The 20,024-nt window shown below is 41.8% G+C and overlaps 1 protein-coding gene across 18 annotated transcripts in view; it reads right to left on the reverse strand.

Moving 5' to 3' along the window:
• The window catches only part of plekhm3 (pleckstrin homology domain containing, family M, member 3), a 126,183-nt gene that overhangs the window by 91,302 nt on the left and 14,857 nt on the right, over window positions 1-20,024 (reverse strand). For 10 of the 18 annotated variants that reach the window (XM_073046548.1, XM_073046550.1, XM_073046549.1 and 7 more), the window contains 4 exons: window positions 11,815-11,875; window positions 5,933-5,964; window positions 4,235-4,442; window positions 3,029-3,651 (listed from right to left, as the gene is read on the reverse strand). In XM_073046548.1, the coding sequence (XP_072902649.1) occupies window positions 3,029-3,608 (580 nt within the window). In that variant the 5' untranslated portion in view covers window positions 3,609-3,651; window positions 4,235-4,442; window positions 5,933-5,964; window positions 11,815-11,875. The remainder of the gene's footprint in view (window positions 1-3,028; window positions 3,652-4,234; window positions 4,443-5,932; window positions 5,965-11,814; window positions 11,876-20,024) is intronic. The other 8 variants (XM_073046555.1, XM_073046558.1, XM_073046554.1 and 5 more) reach the window with 4 other exon arrangements.

Below are 20,024 nucleotides of genomic sequence, written 5' to 3' on the forward strand. Positions count from 1 at the left end.
ATTGGTTAATCAGGGTAACTGCTTATTTGGGACACTACACCGCTTAATTGGGACAAGAGACTGCTGCCGAACAGTTTCTAACTAGCATCAGTGGAGTGTACTTTTATGGTTGTTGGACACTACACCATGCTTAGAGTAAACAGTTTTTAGGTAGCATCTGATGCGTGTGTGTTCAAAAAGCAGTGACTTTATTCACTGATGGTTGGCGAGAAATAAGCAGTAAGACAATTCTGAACTCTTTTGCTCACTGCAGCTTCAAGCATTCTGGCTTGGAGATGCCAAAAATGGCCGAGATTGAAAATGAAGCAATTTCACTACTTCAACAAGTTAAGAACTACAAAAAATTTGAAGGTATCAACAATATCTTGAATGTTATGATGAAAATGAAGATATGGAGGATGCAATAATCAATAACATTGTATGAAGACAATCCATTATCTGTACCAGGAGTCTGCACTGATTCAAAAGAACTTGGAAGCGTACACTGGATGCATTTCTCCATCGATTACTATTCAGAACAAATACACAGTCTTAAGGTGCTGAAATAACATTGCTAGTGTCTTAATTTGTTCTGCATTTCATTTAAATATGTAATTTATTACTCTGTTAAATAGTAGTTGACCTTTTTATAATATTTTAAAAACTATTTTCATGAAATTTCAGCTAATTGGGACAGCTGCTTAAATGGGTCAAAATGTACTGATCCTGATATGTTCCAATTAACCAGAATCCACTATGACTGTATGTTTTTCTGCTAATGTAACTAAATGTCCTATATGTGCTGGATGCTGTGTGTGACTTGGTACCATGTTTTGCACCTTAGCCCAGAGGAATGCTGTTTTATTTGGCTGTATTCATGTGTATGGCTGAATGACAATTAAACTTGAACTTGATGTACATGGACACATATCCTTATGATTAGATTATGGTGAAGAATGTTTTTACTCCTTACGGATCAGTTGTCTGTGTTTTCTAATTTATGAGTCTAGGGAGAAGGTTGGTAAGAGGTAAGAGGCTGCAGCTGGTATCACTAAGGGATGGTAAAGTACCTGGGTAAGAGGTATGTTAGAGTTTTTGAAGGAATCTTGAAGGGTATAAAAAGGAGAAATTCTTTGTGCAGAGGGGAATTGCCTCTTAGAGTGGGTTATGACTAGTGCTAGTGCTAAGAGTCATAGATAGGGACAAGTACGTCGAGACAGAGACGGAGGTGAAAGGTTGTCAGATCTGTGGCACCCACTGGCATTACAAAGATTGGCTTATAAAGTGGATAATATTACACTGTTTTCTGTACTACTTCATGAATCATTTGTTTTCCTTTGTGTATTGCATGTTTTTTGCAATTCTAATAGAATGATTTCTTGTGGCCTTCAAGGCATGTGCAGTGCCTCCTTTGCGAACACCTTTGTGATGTCCCTTGCTGAAACAGAAAAGAACACGGAACATGTTTGTACTTTCTCAGACAAGTTAGACCTCTGTTCATATCTGTATATTTTTCTACCTCCACAATTTTAGACGTAGTTTCTGTCACTCACACTCACTTTCCTCAAATGAAAGGGAAAGAAAGCCAGAAAAGGTTGCTCACTTAAAAATTAGTCATCGTGTAGTTGCTCCATAAAAAGTGTGGTGTGAAAAGGCAAATCAAGTGTGTTGCATAATAAAAAGTGCAATTATAAAGGAAAACTATGATAATTTGATATCCTGCTATTTAGAATTTGCAATGGCTCATTATCCAAGATTTGCCATTCCTTCTATCAACTACTGGAGCCTCAGTTTCTGCACTCTACATTCACTTAGTGGGACTATAATTTTAATGCTTTCTTTACACTGATCTGGCTTTGTTGCTTACTCTCCCGTGAAACTTACCTAGTTATGTTTTCCCACTTTCCTTTTGCACTTACCCAGGCCTTGTTTACCATGCTCCCTTTAAATTTAACAGGTTTGCTGAGAAATGTTATTCCATGGTGTAGAATCTTCAAAAAAATCAAATTTTAAAAGTGTACCAGAACATTAATAGAAACACACCCGAAAGATGAGAAAATCTTCTGAAAATGGTTCATAACCAAAGTGAACAGTATAATGGTAGCAGATTAATGGAGTTTAAAGGCAGGCTTATCTAAGAAACAATATGCTGGCATTGGAAAGAGTCCAGAGGAGGTTCACAGTCTGGGAATTAAAGGCTTAATCAATGAGGAGCGCTTAATGGCTTGGGGCCTATCCTCATTGGAATTTAGAAAAATGAGGGGGATCTCACTGAAACCTATTGAGTTATGAAAGGCCTACATAGAAGGGATGTGGAGAGGATGTTTCCAATAGTGGGGGAGTCTAGGACAAGAGGGCACAACTTCAGAATACCAGGCTGACCTTTTAGATCAGATCAGAGATGAAGAATTTCTTTAGCCAGAGGGTGGTGAATCTGTGAAATTCATTGATCGGTTTATTTATAGCGGAGGTTGATGGGTTCTTTATTAGAAAGGCTGTCAAAGATTATGGAGGGAAGGCAGGAGAATGGAGTTGAGAGGGATAATAAATCAGCCCTGAAGGAATGGCAAAGCAGACTTGATGGGCTGAATGGCCTAATTCTGCTCCTATGTCTATGGTCCAGTATACCTGCATTACATGCAAGGTGAAAGCATTACTCCAAGGCAATTTGAGGTCCCATTTCCTCTTTTCCTTCCCAAAGCCACATCTCAGCCATTAAAACGTCTTTTAGGTGAAGTAACAAAAAGCTCTGGGAAACTTATTAACTGATGTTTATGTATCGAATAATGATAATTCAGGGATTACATCAAGGTATAGAATGATGTTTTCTATTGCAATTACTCCACGGCCAATTAATTCAAAAGCAACAAATGATCACCATACTCCAGATACACTACAACCTAAATTTTATACAACCCTAGCTTAAACTGCCTTGAGCTTCAATCTTTTTGAAACAAAGACCAATTTCAGCTGAAGTCAGACCTGCAGCATGTACGACTTGGTGCAATACCAGTACAGTAATATGACCTGTAGTGTAGCTGGGACTTACCATCTTTTCTGCGAGTGCTCATTACAAAGTGCCTTCCCTTATCAAATGAGGTGGCAGCATTGTGGAGAGGTAAATTGAAGTTCAACAGATAACGAACTGGCGTTGTGCTAGTTTGCAACCCATTGCGTGATGGAATGCTGTCGGACTGCGATCGGAAGAGCAGTGGCCTGTTGGTTGACCCGTCTTCAACTGGGTTGCTCCTCCTGGTGTGAATGGCATCATAAACATTTGAGGTGAAAGAACTTTCAATGCCCAAACCATCAGCCCTTTCCTGTTTTGGTCCACTGGCTATGCTAACAGGTTTTTTGTTAAGTGCATTACTCCTCATATCTGTCTGTTTTGTTGTCTCTAATGAGCTCAGGTTTTGAGCTGCAGCTTTGGTGCCGTCTTTCTGCTGCAGTTTCTCATTTCTCATCTTAAGAATTTCATGTCCAATTACCACTGGGACCTCCTGGATGCCATACACTTCATGCTTTGGATGATCAGCATATCCTACTCGGTCATCAATGCCATTGAAAAGAAAGAACTCCTCAGTGGCTTCCAAAGCAGGGCTGATGTCATCTGCTTCCAGTGCTTCCATTAGCCACTACAGAGCTACCAACAGTTCGATTGGTTTAAATGGTCTGGTTAGAGAGATTACAAAATATATGAATCAAATTTCAGCAGGTCTTTTCCTTTTAAAAGATTTCACGAACATTAAAAAAGCTGTGATTTAATATTTGAGTCTTCTGATCCATCTGTACAATGCCACTATGAGTCATTTATGGGCTGTACATTTCATTCTGTGCTTCCACACTATTCAATCCATGAAGAACAAAAATCAAGTTATGCCACTCTGACAGCTCAAACTTATGCAAACAAAGAGTTAGTGGTTCTCTTACCGTGTTCAAAAGATTAATTAGACTTAGTAGTTGAGAAGACAAATATTGTGGAGTAAAGTGATCAAAAATACATCTAACATGCTAACAACAAAAACAAAATATTCCAATCACCATATAAAAGAGATCTCATGTCTTATCTTCTTTTAGAAGCTCCTAATGTGCAATCAAAGCAACACTTTGTTGATCTGCTAGCGTGTTAATAGTGTAGTAAGTTAATAGACTTCAATTCTCAGGAACTATACACTCACAGAACAAGTTATAATACTGTGTTGAAAAAGTGAAGTACTTGCTTATAGATTACTGTTCATATGCCTAGTTAACTAACCTGCATTGCACAAGTTGCACATATGGTCCTAAAGGAAAATGATGGCTAATTTAACAGTTTACCATCAGTAAAAATATTCCCAGGCTGCCTTTTGTGGTCTTGCTTCTGAAAAGTTTAACTTTGGTGTCTGCAACGAAAGCACGTTATAGCCTTTTTTCCATTATTTTTTTCATTTCAGGTATGTTTGACAGGTGAAACTGGTTCATCCCTAGAAGAAAAACAAAGATGACTTTCATTGTGTTTTCACTTGTGATAACACATTAAGCATTAATTTAAAAATGTAACTTAACTACTTTGCAACATTTTAAAAAAAACTTACAAGTCCAATGCTGTAAAATAGTATGTTATTTGTTTCAGCAGTAAATCAGCAGAAACTACCTTACAGTCCGTGATATTAATGAATAATTAACCCTTTTCTTACAAAGACAGTAATGTCCTCGGTCTATTAGTAGAGTAGGCTACTCAAAGTAATAAAGCTTGGCATCTAATTGAGACATGCAGATAATTCATAATGAGAACAATAAATGGTAGGGAATGAATTATAGGCAGGAATCTAATCAAGCAATTTGGATAGCTTATATTTAGATTAATGGATACTGCTTAGTAGATTATAGGCTCTTATCTAATTGAGGGGCTCTGGCAGCTAACCAAATCATGGCAGAAAATTATCTCTGGGGTTCATAACATCTTTTAGTTTATTTTTCTAAATGATGCAAACTGTGTTGGATGTGGCATCGTATATGCCTCTCTAAAGGTTTTACTTCCCCTGTCAGCTTTATTTTCTTCATGTGCCAGAACATGCTGCTCGGCCCACGTTGTGAACCAGCTCTCTAAATCTATTCCAATTTTTAAACGGCTAGGTTCTTTGCAGAATCTGTGCAGTATAGCACTGTCAAGTTGGGGGTGAGGGGATGGCAGAGCAATCTTTGCCCCGAAAACAGCCGAAATGCTTGGACAGCTAGCTAATCCACAATCCTGAGGTTGCACAGGTCGATAGAGTGTAAAGAAGGCATATGGGATGCTTGCCTTTATTAGTCGAGACGCTGAGTTAAAGAGTCAGTAAATTATGATGCAGCTTTATAAAGTTCTTCGCAGGATGCATCTAGAGTACTGCATTTATTTCTGGTTGCCCCATTATTGGAAGAAAGTTCAAGCTTGGAGAGGGTGCAGTAGACATTTACAAAGATGCTGCCTGGTTAGAGGGCATGTGCTATTAGGAGAGGTTGGACAAACTTGGACTGTTTTCTCTGGAGTAGTGGAGGCTGAGAGGCGACCTGATAGAGGTTTAAAGTTATGAAAGACATAGATGGAGTAGACAACCACATCTTTTTCCCCAGGGTTGAAATATCTAATACTAGAAGGCTTGCATTTAAGGTGAGAGGGGGCAAGTTCAAAGGAGATATGCAGGGCAAGTTTTATTTTTCAAATGCAGAGTGGTGGGTGCCTGGAATGCATTGCCAACTGTAGCAGTGGAGGCAAAACTTCAGTGGTGGCATTTAACAGGCTCTTTGATACATGATCATGCAGAGAATGGAAGGATATGTACTATACATTGTGTAGGCAGGAGGACTAGTTCAGTTAGGTGTTTAATTACTAGTGTAATGAGTTCAGCACAACATTCTAGGTAGAAAGGCTTGTTCCTGTCCTGTACTGTTTCATGTTCTATTACCTCTGAATAAGGTGGTTGTCAAAACTTACCAAAAGTATGACTGCTTTTAATGTTTCCAAAACTACAAACAAAAAGAAAATAAATCAAAACTAAGGAAAGCAAGCAATAAAAAATTTAACAACAAAAAAAATGTGAAATCATTAAAAACATGAGTAAACAATTAATTCAATAATATCAGAGTGGCACCTTGGTGCAGTTGGTTGAACCACTGCCTCATAATGCCAGGAGCCCAGATTTAATCCTGACCTCCAGTGCTTTTTGTGTGGAGTTCCTACGTCTGTGCTGAACTTTTGTGCTTCTAACATGTAAATTACCTGATATTTGATGTTCGACTTGATTAAAAATCAATGGAGTCACTCCACTGGTACTAAGTTTAAACTGGCGCAACTTCAGCAGACAGATTCCACAGCTGAAGTACTTGAGAACTGCTGTATGTTTATGCAACACTACCAGAAGAGCTTCGGATGAGTCAAAAGATAGGAGTTGAATTAGGCCATTTGGCCCATCAAGTCTGCACTGCCATTCGATCGTGGCTGATTTATTATTCCTCTCAACATATTATACTGAGTTAAGTATTGTATGTAATTAGTTTTGCTACAATAAGTGTATGGGACATTGGAAAAAATGTTGAATTTCCCCATGGGGATGAATAAAGTATCTATCTATCTATCTAACACCATTTCACCACCCTCTGGTTAAAGAAATTCTTCCTCATCTATGTCCTAGGCCCCTCAATACTCTTCCCAACTGTATCATGTCTAGTAGAATGCAGTCAGGAAATCACTATCCACTTTGGGAAGCTTCTTCATCAAGTTGTGAATACCCAACTTGATGAAGCGCTGATACACCAACCAATTCCAGCAAGTTCAGGCTTTGGTGAGCAGCAACAGGGTAGAAGCATAATGGGCATGCACAAAGAAATACAATTCAGAAATTTGTTTGTTACTTCACAGTTCTTTGAAACCTTGCACCTTCCTATTATTTGTTGACAAACTTGCTCTCCTTCCCATTTATTTGATGGCCTTTAGGGGGATAACTCCTCCAGTGTCTTCCCCAACAACGGACCGAATTCCACGAACTGTGGCTGGTAATTACAAAGGCAGCACAAGTCAACAGCCACTCACATTCGTGTTCCTGACTTAAACAGAGCTGCAATAGGCATGGGACAAATGCATTTGTTTCTCACTCCATCACAGAATTACATGTGGAATCCACCGGTGGAGAATGATCATATTGGAATTCCCCAGCATAACATTGGGAAATCTGTTTCTACAATTCTGCACCATATATAGGTGCCATGTATTCTATTTGCATTGTATTCTGTGTTGCACATTTATTATGTTTATTAAGGTAGGTAGTCACTTGAGTGGGGCATGGTAAAAGTGAAGGTTTTAGTTACATATTCATGCTTCGTTCTCAGCAGTTTAGAGCTGGGGACCATCAGGTGTCATATCTTTTGTTAACTACTTAACTTTGCTTAATTACATTTGAAATCGCTTAACTCTAATTAACTTTGGTTAAGTCCATTTAATATCGCTAGTTTTAGTTTCATAAGTTTCATTGCTTCACGATTGTATGTTCTGCTAGTTGCTAATAAAGGATCAACTACACTTCTTTGACTTTTTTTTAATTGACCAGAAGGTGCATCACACAAGATAACTAACGACCCATGTGGTCGCCAGTAGCCGGATTGGTTTGTTTGAGTTACTGCTACATTTTGCCAACAAAAGACTTTGACAGTTATACCAAACGAACATCAGCATTTGGAGGTGTCAATGAAATTAAAGGCACCACAGCCAGGAGCAGCTTGTGGTAAGTAGTGATCTTTTGTTAATTCATGCTGCGTACTTGGAATGGTCACTGTTGACCATAAACTCTATAGTGTGATGCTTGCTTAAGAGTTCGGTGTTTGGTTCTGAAATATTTCAACTGTCAACATCTGAATTGAATGCCGTTATTGTGTCTGGTTCGTGCACTTGGAAAACAACATGAGTCAAGCTGGAAGCAGTGACTAAACAGAAATTAAACTTACTGGGAAAGCTTTGGTGAGTAAAATTGATAGTGTTTGAATGGAATATAATAAAACTGTTAAGAGGATTAATGGTTTAATTGCATTAATTAGAAGTTATTTTACACAAGAAAAGCAAAATGTCACACAAGTGCGGTTTCATTTGAACAATTCAAAAAAATCTTTGTGAAGATGTTGCTAAGCAACATAACATGTTGTTGTCTTTAATGCCTATCTCAGAGTAAGATAAATAAACTGAAAACTTTGCAAATATTCAGACTTTTATTAATAAAATCACAGCAGAGGCTGAAACAAACATGCGATGTTGAAGGTTAAGTTATGGAATAAATGATAACATTTATCAAGCCACATGACATGCTTTGACCAAGTAAAAAGCTGATGATTTTCAAGATGACATATGCCCTGAAGACAGTGTTTCTAACATGCTTGTAGCAAATTCTATCATGAGCAGAGCGTCCCATGCATCTGATAAGCATTAGAATGGAGGTGGATTTAGTCAAGTTATGCACAAGGCAGCAAATATTGAGGGATAAACATATACAGGAGGCCACACCAGGAACACCGAACACAGGAGTGTTGCTTCACCTGAAAGGATTGTTTGGGCCCTGAATGGTAGTGAGGGAGGAGGTGTAGGGGCAGGTGTAGCAATTCCTCTGCTTGCAAGGATAAGCAACAGGAGGGAGATCAGTAGGGAGGGATGAATGGACAAGAGAGTTGCATAGGGAGCTATCCCTGTGGAAAGCACTAAGTGGGGGGAGGGAAAGATGTGTATGGTGGTGGGATCCAGTTGGAGGTGGCGGAAGTTACAGAGAATTATGTGCTGGACACCAAACACTGCTTTGGGGTCATATACTGTGTTCAGTGCCCTCGGTGTGGCCTCCTGTATATTGGTGAGACCCAACATAGACTGGGACACCGATTCGCTGAGCATCTACGCTCCGTCCGCCAGAACAAGCAGGATCTCCCAGTGGCCACTTATTTTAATTCCATTTCCCATTCCCATTCTGAAATGTCCAACCATGGCCTCCTCCACTGTCGTGATAAGGCCACACTTAGTTTGGAGGAACAACACCTCATATTCCATTTGGGTAGCCTCCAACCTGATGGTTTGAACATCGATTTCTCAAACATCCAGTAATACCCCCCTCTCCTTTTCCCTCTCTCATGTTATCTCCTTGCCTGCCCATTGCTTCCCTCTGGTGCTCTTCTCCCCCTTTTTTCTTTCTTCCATGGCCTTCTGTCTCTTTCACCAATCAACTTCCTAGCTCTTTGCTTCATCCCTTCCCCTCCAAGTTTCACCTATCGCCTGGTGTTTCTCTCTCCCCTCCCCCTACCTTTCAAATCTACTCCTCAGCTTTTTTTTCTCTAGTCCTGCAGAAGGGTTTCAGCCCGAAACGTCAACTGTGCTTTTTTCCATAGATGCTACCTGCCCTGCTATGTTCCTCCAGCATTTTGTGTGAGAAGGCTTCAAGTGCTGTGGATGCTAAAGGTACTCCAGTAGGATAGTTCAATGGCGTCAGTTCTTATGTTGACATGGCACAAAGATGTGAATGTGGATCCTCAAATGTCTATGAGCCACAAGTTTGGACCCCAAGGGGTAGTTCAGGGTGTTCACTCTCAGTCTTCACTAAGGAGGCACTCTGAACCTATGCCATATCCAATAGCACAATGAGCTTCTGAGGATATTAATTTACAGTATGGTAACACTCATGTTTCAGATGATAAAAGTCTAAATAGTGTGTTGGAGGCCATAAGGACGCGAAAGGACATAGCAAGTTTAGTGCTGAAATAACAATACATTGCAACTCTGCCTAAAGAGAGAATCAAATCTTCAAAGGCAATCCATTGCAGTATCATTCATTTACCAGGGTTTTCAAGAATAGCATTGCAGGCAACTCTGATGATTATGGCAACTGTTTCTTGAACAGTTCACTGGAGGTGAAAAGTTGCCAGCGGGCTGGACCGGAGCAAGGATATCTAAAGGCCAAACCTTTACCACACAAACATTTTGGTGATTGCTGCAGTCCACATGGCAAAAGCTGCTTCTTGGTCATTATCAGATCAGAAGGCGTGAAAGCTCTTCAAGATTGCAGTCCTTTTCTTAGAGGCCGTTGCAATGCCATGGAAGAAGTGCCGGACATGCCTGCTAATATGACAATTGTTGTAAAGAAATTCAAGTCAAGTCACTTTTATTGTCATTTCGACCATAATTGCTGGTACAGTACATAGTAAAAATGAGACAACATTTTTCAGGACCATAGTGTTACATGACACAGTACAAAAACTAGACTGAACTATGTAAAAAAACAACACAGAGAAAGCTACACTAGACTACAGGCCTACACAGGACTGTGTAAAGTGCACAAAACAGTGCAGGCATTACAATAAATAATAAATAGGACAATAGGGCAAGGTGTCAGTCCAGGCTCTGGGTATTGAGGAGTCTGATAGCTTGGGGGAAGAAACTGTTACATAGTCTGGTCGTGAGAGCGTGAATGCTTCGGAGCCTTTTCCCAGATGGCAGGAAGGAGAAGAGTTCGTATGAGGGGTGCATGGGGTCCTTCATAATGCTGTTTGCTTTGCGGATGCAGGTGTAGTGTAAATGTCCGTGATGGTGGGAAGAGAGACCCCAATGATCTTCTCAGCTGACCTCACTATCCACTGCAGGGTCTTGTGATCCGAGATGGTGCAATTTCCGAACCAGGCAGTGATGCAGCTGCTCAGGATGCTCTCAATACAACCCCTGTAGAATGTGATGAGGATGGGTGGTGGGAGATGGGCTTTCCTCAGCCTTCGCAGAAAGTAGAGACGCTGCTGGGCTTTCTTTGCTATGGAGCTGGTGTTGAGGGACCAGGTGACATTATCCGCCAGGTGAACATCAAGAAATTTGGTGCTCTTAACGATCTCTACCGAGGAGCCATCGATGTTCAGCGGAGAGTGGTCGCTCCGTGCCCTCCTGAAGTCAACAACCATCTCTTTTGTTTTGTTCACATTCAGAGACAGTTTGTTGGCTCTGCACCAGTCCGTTAGCCGCTGCACCTCCTCTCTATAAGCTGACTCGTCGTTCTTGCTGATGAGACCCACCACGGTCGTGTCATCGGCGAACTTGATGATGTGGTTCGAGCTATGTGTTGCAGCACAGTCGTGGGACAGCAGAGTGTACAGCAGTGGACTGAGCACACAACCCTGGGGGGCCCCCGTGCTCCGTGTGATGGTGTTGGAGATGCCCCATAAATGGTGATTGGTGGTTTGCAAGCTTCAAGATCGGCACAACTGTAAGATTACTTTCACCAACATTGTTGATTTTATTGAAAGACAAGTCAAGATTGCTACACACAGAGTGTTTAGGAATATACAGGATGTTCCATCACTGGCAATAAGCAAAGGTGCAAATAAAACTAAATCACCAACTCGTTCTGAAGCTAAAGGAAGCAACTGTGGCTACTGTGAAAAGTAAAGCTAAAACTGAGCCCAAAACTAATGAAAGGGAAATGGTCTCGTCAGCCTAAAGGGGTTGTCTGTTCTGCCAGGTGAACATACTTTGGAATGGTGCTCTCAGCTGGAAAAAAAGGTTCCTAATGAGAAGATGGCCTTCCTAAAAGAAAATGGCGTCTGCTTTGGTTGTTTGTGTGTCGGACACGTCAGCGAGGATTGCAGGTACTGCCTTTCATGCAAGGTATGCAGTTGCAAACATCCAGACTTCATATTCACTCAGAAGAAAAGTGTGAAGATTCGAAACAAGCCGTGAAAGAAGCAAACTCAGCTGTGAGTAACACCCTGGTATCTAATTGCCTTACAGGGACTGGTGATCATGATTGCAAACCTCCTATAATTCCGGTTCAGGTGAAGTCTATGAAGGGTAACAAGACAGTGGTTACTTACGCTTTTCTAGATCAAGGAAGTACAGCACTGTCGTAAAGTGAGCTTCATGAACAAGCTTAATCTGCAAGAAAAAGCAACATGCATTTTCTCACTCCATTGGTCAAGAGAAAGCTACGAGGGGCTACAATGTTTTAGGATTGGAAGTGTCTGGCTTAGATAGTGTGAACTACTTGACATCTATATGCAGCAAAGTATGCCTGTTCACAAAGGGAACATTTCTTGTTAGAGAGATACAGGTGTCCCCTGCTTTACGAATGTTCACTTTACGCCGCTTCGCTTTTACAAAAGACCTACATTAGTAACCTGTTTTTGCATTACAAATAGGATTTTCACTTTTACGAAAATTTTTCCCATATAAATTAATGGTTCTACACTTTACGCCATTTTGGCTTAAGGAAGGTTTCATAGGAACGCTCTACTGTTGTAAGGGGGGGGGGGGGGGTGAGGAAGAACACCTGTATTCAGAAATGGCCTCACCTGAAGCATATTCATTTGCCAGACATTGATTCAGAAATTGAGCTGCTGATAGGGATGAATGTCCCTAAAGCATAGGAGCCATTGCAAGTGATTCACACTGTTAATAATGGGCCTATGCAATTAGAACAATGCTGAGTTGGACTGTTAGTGGACCACTGATAGGAGACGAAGGCAGTGGGAAAAAGAGACTACACTCAGTCAGAGCTGACAGTTAACAGGATTTGTTTCGTATTTGGATGAAACAGCAATTCCAGGCATTCAGGAGGAACAACCTGGTTTTTCCAAGAGAGATTGACTGCTTACCAGAAACAGGACATTAGTGTGAATATTAAGATTTTATGTCTCTTGTGTCTTGGCAGCATGTAGTTGTATTTATTATAGTATAATAATTAGGGGCGAGAATGTCGGAGCTATGCATCTGTTTTTATCTGCACTGTATTGTGTTGCATGTTTATTATGGTAATTAGTCATATGGGTGGGGACATGGTAAAAACCAAGGGTTTAGTTACATATTTATGCTTTGTTTTTGGCAGTTTAGAGCTGGTGACCATCAGGTATCATATCTTTTGTTGACCATTCAACTTTGCTTAATCGCTTTACTTAACCTCGCTACCATTCAGGGACCCAGTCCTTTCAGGAGGGGCAACACTTCACCTGTGAGTCTGTTGGGGTCATCTATGGTATCTGGTGCACCTGGTGTGGCCTTTTGTATATTGGTGAGACCCAATGTAGACTGGGAAACTGCTTCGCCAAGCACCTACATCCACCAGAAAAAGTGGGATCTCCCAGTGGCCACCCATTTTAATATCGTTTCCCATTCCCATTTTGACGTGTCCATCCATGGCCTCCTCTACTGTTGTGACGAGGCCACAGTCAGGTTGGAGTAACACCTTATATTCTGTCTGGGTAGCCTCCAACCTGATGGCATGAACATCGATTTCTCAAACTTCTGGTAATGCCCCCCTTCTCTATTCCCCATCCCCTTTTTCCTCTCTCACCTTATCTCCTTCCCTGCCCATTGCCCCCTTCTGGAGCTCCTCCCCCTTCTTCTTTCTTCCATGGCCTTCTGTCCTCTCCTATCAGATTCCCCCTTCTCCCATCCCGTATCCCTTTCACCAATCAACTGCTTAGTTCTTTACTTCAGCCTTCCCCCTCTCAGTTTCAGCTATTTGTTTCATCCTCTCCCCCCCCCTCACCTTCTACCTCTGACTCCTCATCTTTTTTTCTTCAGTCCTGCTACTGTACTCTTTTCCATAGATGCTGCCTGGCCTGCTGAGTTTCTCCAGCATTTTCTGTGTGTTGCTTGGATTTCCAGCATCTGCAGATTTTCTCTTGTTTATGATTGGATTAATTCCGCTTAAGTCAGTTTAATACCACTAGTTTTAGTTTCACAAGTTTCATCACTTTAAGATTGTATGCTTTAGTTGCTACGAAAGGATCGACTATATTTCTTTGATATTTTTTGAACATTATTATTGGATTGATTGGAGGGCAGGTCATACAAAATAACTATCTATAGGGTCACCAGCAGCGGCACTGGTTTGTTTGAGTTGCCCTTACACCAACCATAGCTGTTTTTGGATTAGATTTCTGTCCATTTAAAATGCAGTTTCCTGAGCTGAAGATGAGGAGAAGGAAAACATGTTGTTATTTAACTTAATTCACTTTTTAAAATTTATATATATTTTAATCTGATTCTTTTTAAATTTATTTTAAAAATATTTATAGCTATTCTAATGGCCTTTTAAGTGTCTACGGTGAGAGATCGGGTAAGCATGGGAAGAGGGGGCATTGGGATGCACTTGGTCTGCTCAAACTCATTGCTCTCTAGTACAACTAGATGTTCATCAAAGAATGCTGCCAACCAACGTATTCCAACCATTTTAATTCCTACCCCAATTCCCGTTCTTTTATGTTGGTTGCCATGATGAGGCCACTCTCAAACTGGAGGAGCAACACCTCATATTCAACCTGATGGTAGCCTTCAACCTGATGGCAAAAACATCAATTTCTCCTTCTGGCAATTTTTTATCTTTCCCTTCCTCTTCCTTTCCCCACTCTGGCCAATTTCCTTTCTCACCTGCCATTCACCTCTCCTTTGTATCCTTCCCTTTTCTCTTTCTCCCATGGTCCACTCTCCTCTCCAATCACATCCCTTTACATTTCCCACCCACCCACCTGGCTTCACCATCACCTTTTAGCTTGTCCTCCTTCCCTTCCCCCTCTGGTGTGTTTCCCTTCCTTTCCAATCCTGATCAAGTGTCTTGGCCTGAAATGTTGGCTGTTTATTCATTTTCACAGCCTGACCTGCTGAGTTCCTTCAGCATTTTGTATGTGTTGAGGTGGAAATTTAACTCATCAGGTTATTCCACATGTACATGATGAATGCACTCTCCAAAATGGGGTTTGGAGAGTAAATCAGGAACTGAGTGGGAAACAAATACTTTCCCCATCAGTTCTGGAATCCAGCAAGTCTGCTTAGTCTCCCATCTTGTTTGTGTGTTACATAGAAAACTTTGCCACACACATCAGGAAAGATGCAGGCTTCAGTGAGATGACAATATCTAGGCAGTTGGGGCAGTCAGATCAAAACCTCATTGTAATAATGATCAGCAGATTGATCAATGTTTTCAACCAGTCTGAGCTAGTTTTGGGTCTCCCAAGTTAATCACAGGAAGAACATAGAATAGTACAGCACAGTACAGGCCCTTTGGCTCACAATGTTGTGCCGACCCTTAAACCCTGCTTCCCATATAACCCCCCCAACTTAAATTCCTCCATATACCTGTCTAGTAGTCTCTTAAATTTCACTAGTGTATCTGCCTCCACCACTGACTCAGGCAGTATAGCCACAAGGCAACGGGAGTCTGAGTTTGGAGTTTTCCCTCTCCTAGATGAGCCGCCAGCCATGGCTGATGAGCCCCATCTGACCGAAGTGACTGGTTCCAAGGTGCCAGTAACCCACCCTTACCCCTTCTCCTGTCAGTACAAACTGGTTCCGCTAGGCTTAGTAGCTAAGCCACATGTGAAGGCCAGGAGCTGGACTTGTTTGTCAGAGGCTGTTTGAGGCACACATCATAGGGAGCATTTGGGAGCTTATCGTCACAACCCCCTTGGCTATAACAACCTTAAGCCACATATATGTTGCCAAACACAACCCTGAGATTCATTTTCTTAAAGGCATACGCAATAGAATAGTAACCATAACAGAATCAATGAAAGAACACCCAACCAGGACATTCAATAAGACAACAAACTGCGCAAACACAAAAAAAGGAAATAATATATAAGCAAGCAATAAATATGGAAAACATGAGATGAAGAGTCCTCCTTGAAAGTGAGGACTCCATTGGTTGTGGGAACACCCCAGTGATGAGGAGAGCAAAGCTGAGAAAGTGAGGTTGTACCCTTTGGTTCGATTTGTAACCATAGTTGCCCTTCCTTTTCCGAAATGTTTATTTCAAGATAATTTATGACAAACTGCATGATTCCCATCAGGCCAGTAGAAATCTGTACAGTCCAGACGACAGATTTTGACCCGAAATGCCGACAGTCTCCGCAACTCAACAGATGCTGCTCAATCTGCTGTGTTTTTTCTTCAGTTTATGGATCAAAGTTCTATTTTTTAACTGCACATCGTAACAATACAGATTCACTTTCTGCAGTTTGGCTTCATTACATGTCATCAAATGATTGCCTTTTTCACGGTAGCATAGTGGTTAGCGCAATACCATTACAGCTCGGGGCGTCAGAGTTCAATTCCGGCTTCATCCGCACAGAGTTTCTGTCCCTGTGGAATGCCTGGGTTTTCCCCAGGGGTCCGGTTTCCTCCTACACTCCAAAGTAGTACCAGGTAGGTCGATGTAAATTGTCAGTGATTAGGTTAGTCTTAAATCAGGGTGGTCAGGAGTTGCTGGGGCTACATGGCTTGAAGAGCACGAAGCGCCAATTCCACACCGTCTCTCTAAATTAGAAACATAGAAAACTTACAGCACAATACAGGCCCTTCAGCCCACATTGCTGTGTTGAACACATACTTACTTTAGAAATTACCTAGGGTTACCCATTGCCCTCTATTTTTCTAAGCTCCGTGTACCTATCCAAAAGTCTCTTAAAAGACCTTATCATTTCAACCTCCACCACTGTTGCCAGCAGCCCATTCCACACACTCACCACTCTCTGAGTAATAAACTCACCCCTGACATCTCCTCTGTACCTACTTCCAAGTACCTTAAAACTGTGCCCTCTTGTTCTAGCCATTTCAGCCCTGGGAAAAAGCCTAATGCCTCTCATCATCTTATACACCTCTATCAGGTCACCTCTCATCCTCTGTCGCTCCAAGGAGAAAAGGCCAAGTTCACTCAACCTATTCTCATAAGGCATGCTCCCCAATCCAGGCAACATCATTGTAAATCTCCTCTGCACCCTTTCTATGGTTTCCATATCCTTCCTGTAGTGAGGCGACCAGAATTGAGCACAGTACTTCAAGTGGGGTCTGACCAGGGTCTATATAGCTGCAACATTACCTCTCGGCTCTTAAACTCAATCCCACGATTGATAAAGGCCAATGCACTATATGCCTTCTTAACCATAGAGTCAACCTGCACAGCAGCTCTGAGTCTCCTATGGACTCAAGAACCCAAGATCCCTCTGATCCTCCACACTGCCAAGAGTCTTACCATTAATACTATATTCTGCCATCATAATTGACCTACCAAAATGAACCACCTCACACTTATCTGGGTTGAACACCATCTGCCACTTCTCAGCCCAGTTTTGACTCCTATTAATGTCCCACCACACTTTCCAAAGCTCCACCACATCCTCTTTCTTAATGTCTATATACTCAAGCCTTTCAATCTCCTGTAAGTCATCCCTACAATCGCCTAGAGTCTTTTTCATAGTGAATACTGAATCAAAGTATTCATTAGGTACCTCTGCTGTCTCCTCTGGTTCCATACACACTTTTCCACTGTCACACTTGATTGGTCCTATTCTCTCACATCTTATCATCTTGCTCTTCACATACTTGTAGAATGCCTTGGGGTTTTCTTTAATCCCACTTGCCAAGGCCTTCTCATGGCCACTTCTGGCTCTCCTAATTTAATTCTTAAGCTCCTTCCTGCTAGCCTTATAATCTTCTACATCTCTATCATTACCTAGATTTTTGAACCTTTCATAAGCTTTTCTTTTCTTCTTGACTAGATTTTCAAGAGCCTTTGTACACCAAAGTTCCTGTACCCTACCATCCTTTCCGTCTCATTGGAACATACCTATGCAGATATCCCCTGAAAATTTGCCACATTTCAGCCATACATTTTCCTGAGAACATCTCTTCCCAATTTATGCTTCCAAGTTCTTGCCTGTTTGCTTCATATTTCCCCCTACTCCAATTAAAAGCTTTCCTAACTTGTCCGTTCCTATCCCTCTGCAATGCTATGGTAAAGGAGATAGAATTGTGATCACTATTGCCCAAAATTAATTAACAACAATTTCTGAGAAGATTTGTAGAGAATAAAACTTGTAGTACGAGCAACCCTGAGATCAACGGCTCTGTACTAACTTGCGCCAATCCCCAATCCTATCAGCCAGTACATCGTAATCCTCAGCAGTCCAGTTGACAGCTCAGAGTGACAGCGTGGGAATAGGCCCTGTGGCCCTTTGGCCCACACCAACCTCAGCATGCTCTCTACTATTCCCAGTTGCCACTTTTGGCCCAGAACTCACCACAACCCACCCCGCCCCCATATACCCTTCAAAATGCCTCTTAAATTTTGCAACCACCAACCTAAACTACTTCCTCTGGCAGCTAATTCCAGGTGTTCACTCTCTTTTTACCGAAATTACCTCTCAAGACTCTTTTGAATCTTTCCCCTCTTATATCTGTCCCTTCTAGTTTTGGACATCCCAACCCTGGGCAAAAGACTATGACCTTAACCATACTCCTCAGAATCTTATAAACTTCTAAAGTGTTACCCCTTATTTTCTGTGCTCCAGAGAATAAAGATTCAGCATGGCCAACCTCTCTGTATAAGTCAGCCCCCTAGTCCAGGCAGCATCCTCGTAAATCTGTTCAGCACCCTCTCTAGCTTGACAATATCTTTCCTATGACAGGGTGACCAAGATTCTACACAAACCTCAGTGCAGCCTATCAAAGTCTTATATAACTGCCAGGCCATACCTCAATAAAGACCTTATGAAGGTGCATATGAACAGCATCCACTGCCCTACCTTCATATATTCCCTTAATTCATCATCATCATGTGCTGTGTTACATGATGATAATTGTTCTTGGTCATTTTTTCTGCAAAAGTGGCCTTCTTCTGGGCAGTGTCTTTACAAGACGGGTGACCCTGGCCATTATCAATACCCTTCAGAGGTTGTCTGCCTGGCGTCAGTGGTCACATAACCAGGAATTGTGATATGCACCACCTGCTCCCATAGCTTCACATTACCCTGATCTGGGGTGGGGGTGGGTGCCAAGCAGGTGCTACACTTTGCCCAAAGGTGACCTGCAGGCTACGGAGGGAAGGAACACCTTCACCTCCTTTGAGAGGGACATATCTCCACTCTACCACTCACCCCTTAGTTACATCTGAAAAACTCCAAACGACAGGGCAGACGTGACCTCCCACACACAAAACCATGCTGACATTTCCTGATCAGGCCTTGACTGACCAAGTAAATCAGGTTATGATCCTTAGCAACTCATCTACCCGATCTACTGTTGCCTTCACCATCAAGTCTGTCTATCTGAAGGTGTTGGCGATCTGTTCAAATTCAAGTTTATTGTAATTTCGACCATATATACACACACTACCAAACAAAACAACATTCCTCTAGACCAAGGTGCACCACACAGTACAAATAATTCAGAAACAACACAAAGCAATATTACCACAAATAAAATAATAAGGTGCATGTACATACATGTTAAAAAGTAAACTGTATAATGCTACCGGTGCTTCATATGTGGTGAAACCTGGATTGTGCAGGCAGTTCAGTAGCCTCATAGCCTGGGGGAAGAAACTGTTTCTCATCCTAATCGTCCTTGCATTAATGTTTTGATACCTCCGGCCTGATGGTAGGGATCAAAGAGATTGTTGGATGGTCAGGAGAGATCCTTGACAATGCTAAGGGTCCTGGTATGCAGTGCTCTGAGTAAGTACCTCAGATGGGTAGAAGAGAAAACCTGATGATCCTCTCAGCAGTATTTACAATCCTTTATAGAGTCTTGCCGTCAGAAGCCTTGCAATTTCTATACCAGACGGTGATGCAGCTGGTCAGGATGTTCTCAGGAGGAGGAGTATAGGAAACTGATACAGGACTTTGTGATATGGTGCAACTCAAACTACCTGCGTCTCAATATCACCAAGACCAAGGAGATGGTGGTGGACTTTAGGAGATCTAGGCCTCATATGGAGCCAGTGATCATTAATGGAGAATGTGTGGAGCAGGTTAAGACCTACTAGTATCTGGGAGTACAGTTAGATGAGAAGTTAGACTGGACTGCCAACACAGATGCCTTGTGCAGGAAGGCACAGAGTCGACTGTACTTCCTAAGAAGGTTGGCGTCATTCAATGTCTGTAGTGAGATGCTGAAGATGTTCTATAGGTCAGTTGTGGAGAGCGCCCTCTTCTTTGTGGTGGCGTGTTGGGGAGGAAGCATTAAGAAGAGGGACGCCTCACGTCTTAATAAGCTGGTAAGGAAGGCGGGCTCTGTCGTGGGCAAA

This window comes from Hemitrygon akajei, chromosome 5, assembly GCF_048418815.1.
Source record: "Hemitrygon akajei chromosome 5, sHemAka1.3, whole genome shotgun sequence".
In the NCBI taxonomy this organism is placed as follows: domain Eukaryota; kingdom Metazoa; phylum Chordata; class Chondrichthyes; order Myliobatiformes; family Dasyatidae; genus Hemitrygon; species Hemitrygon akajei.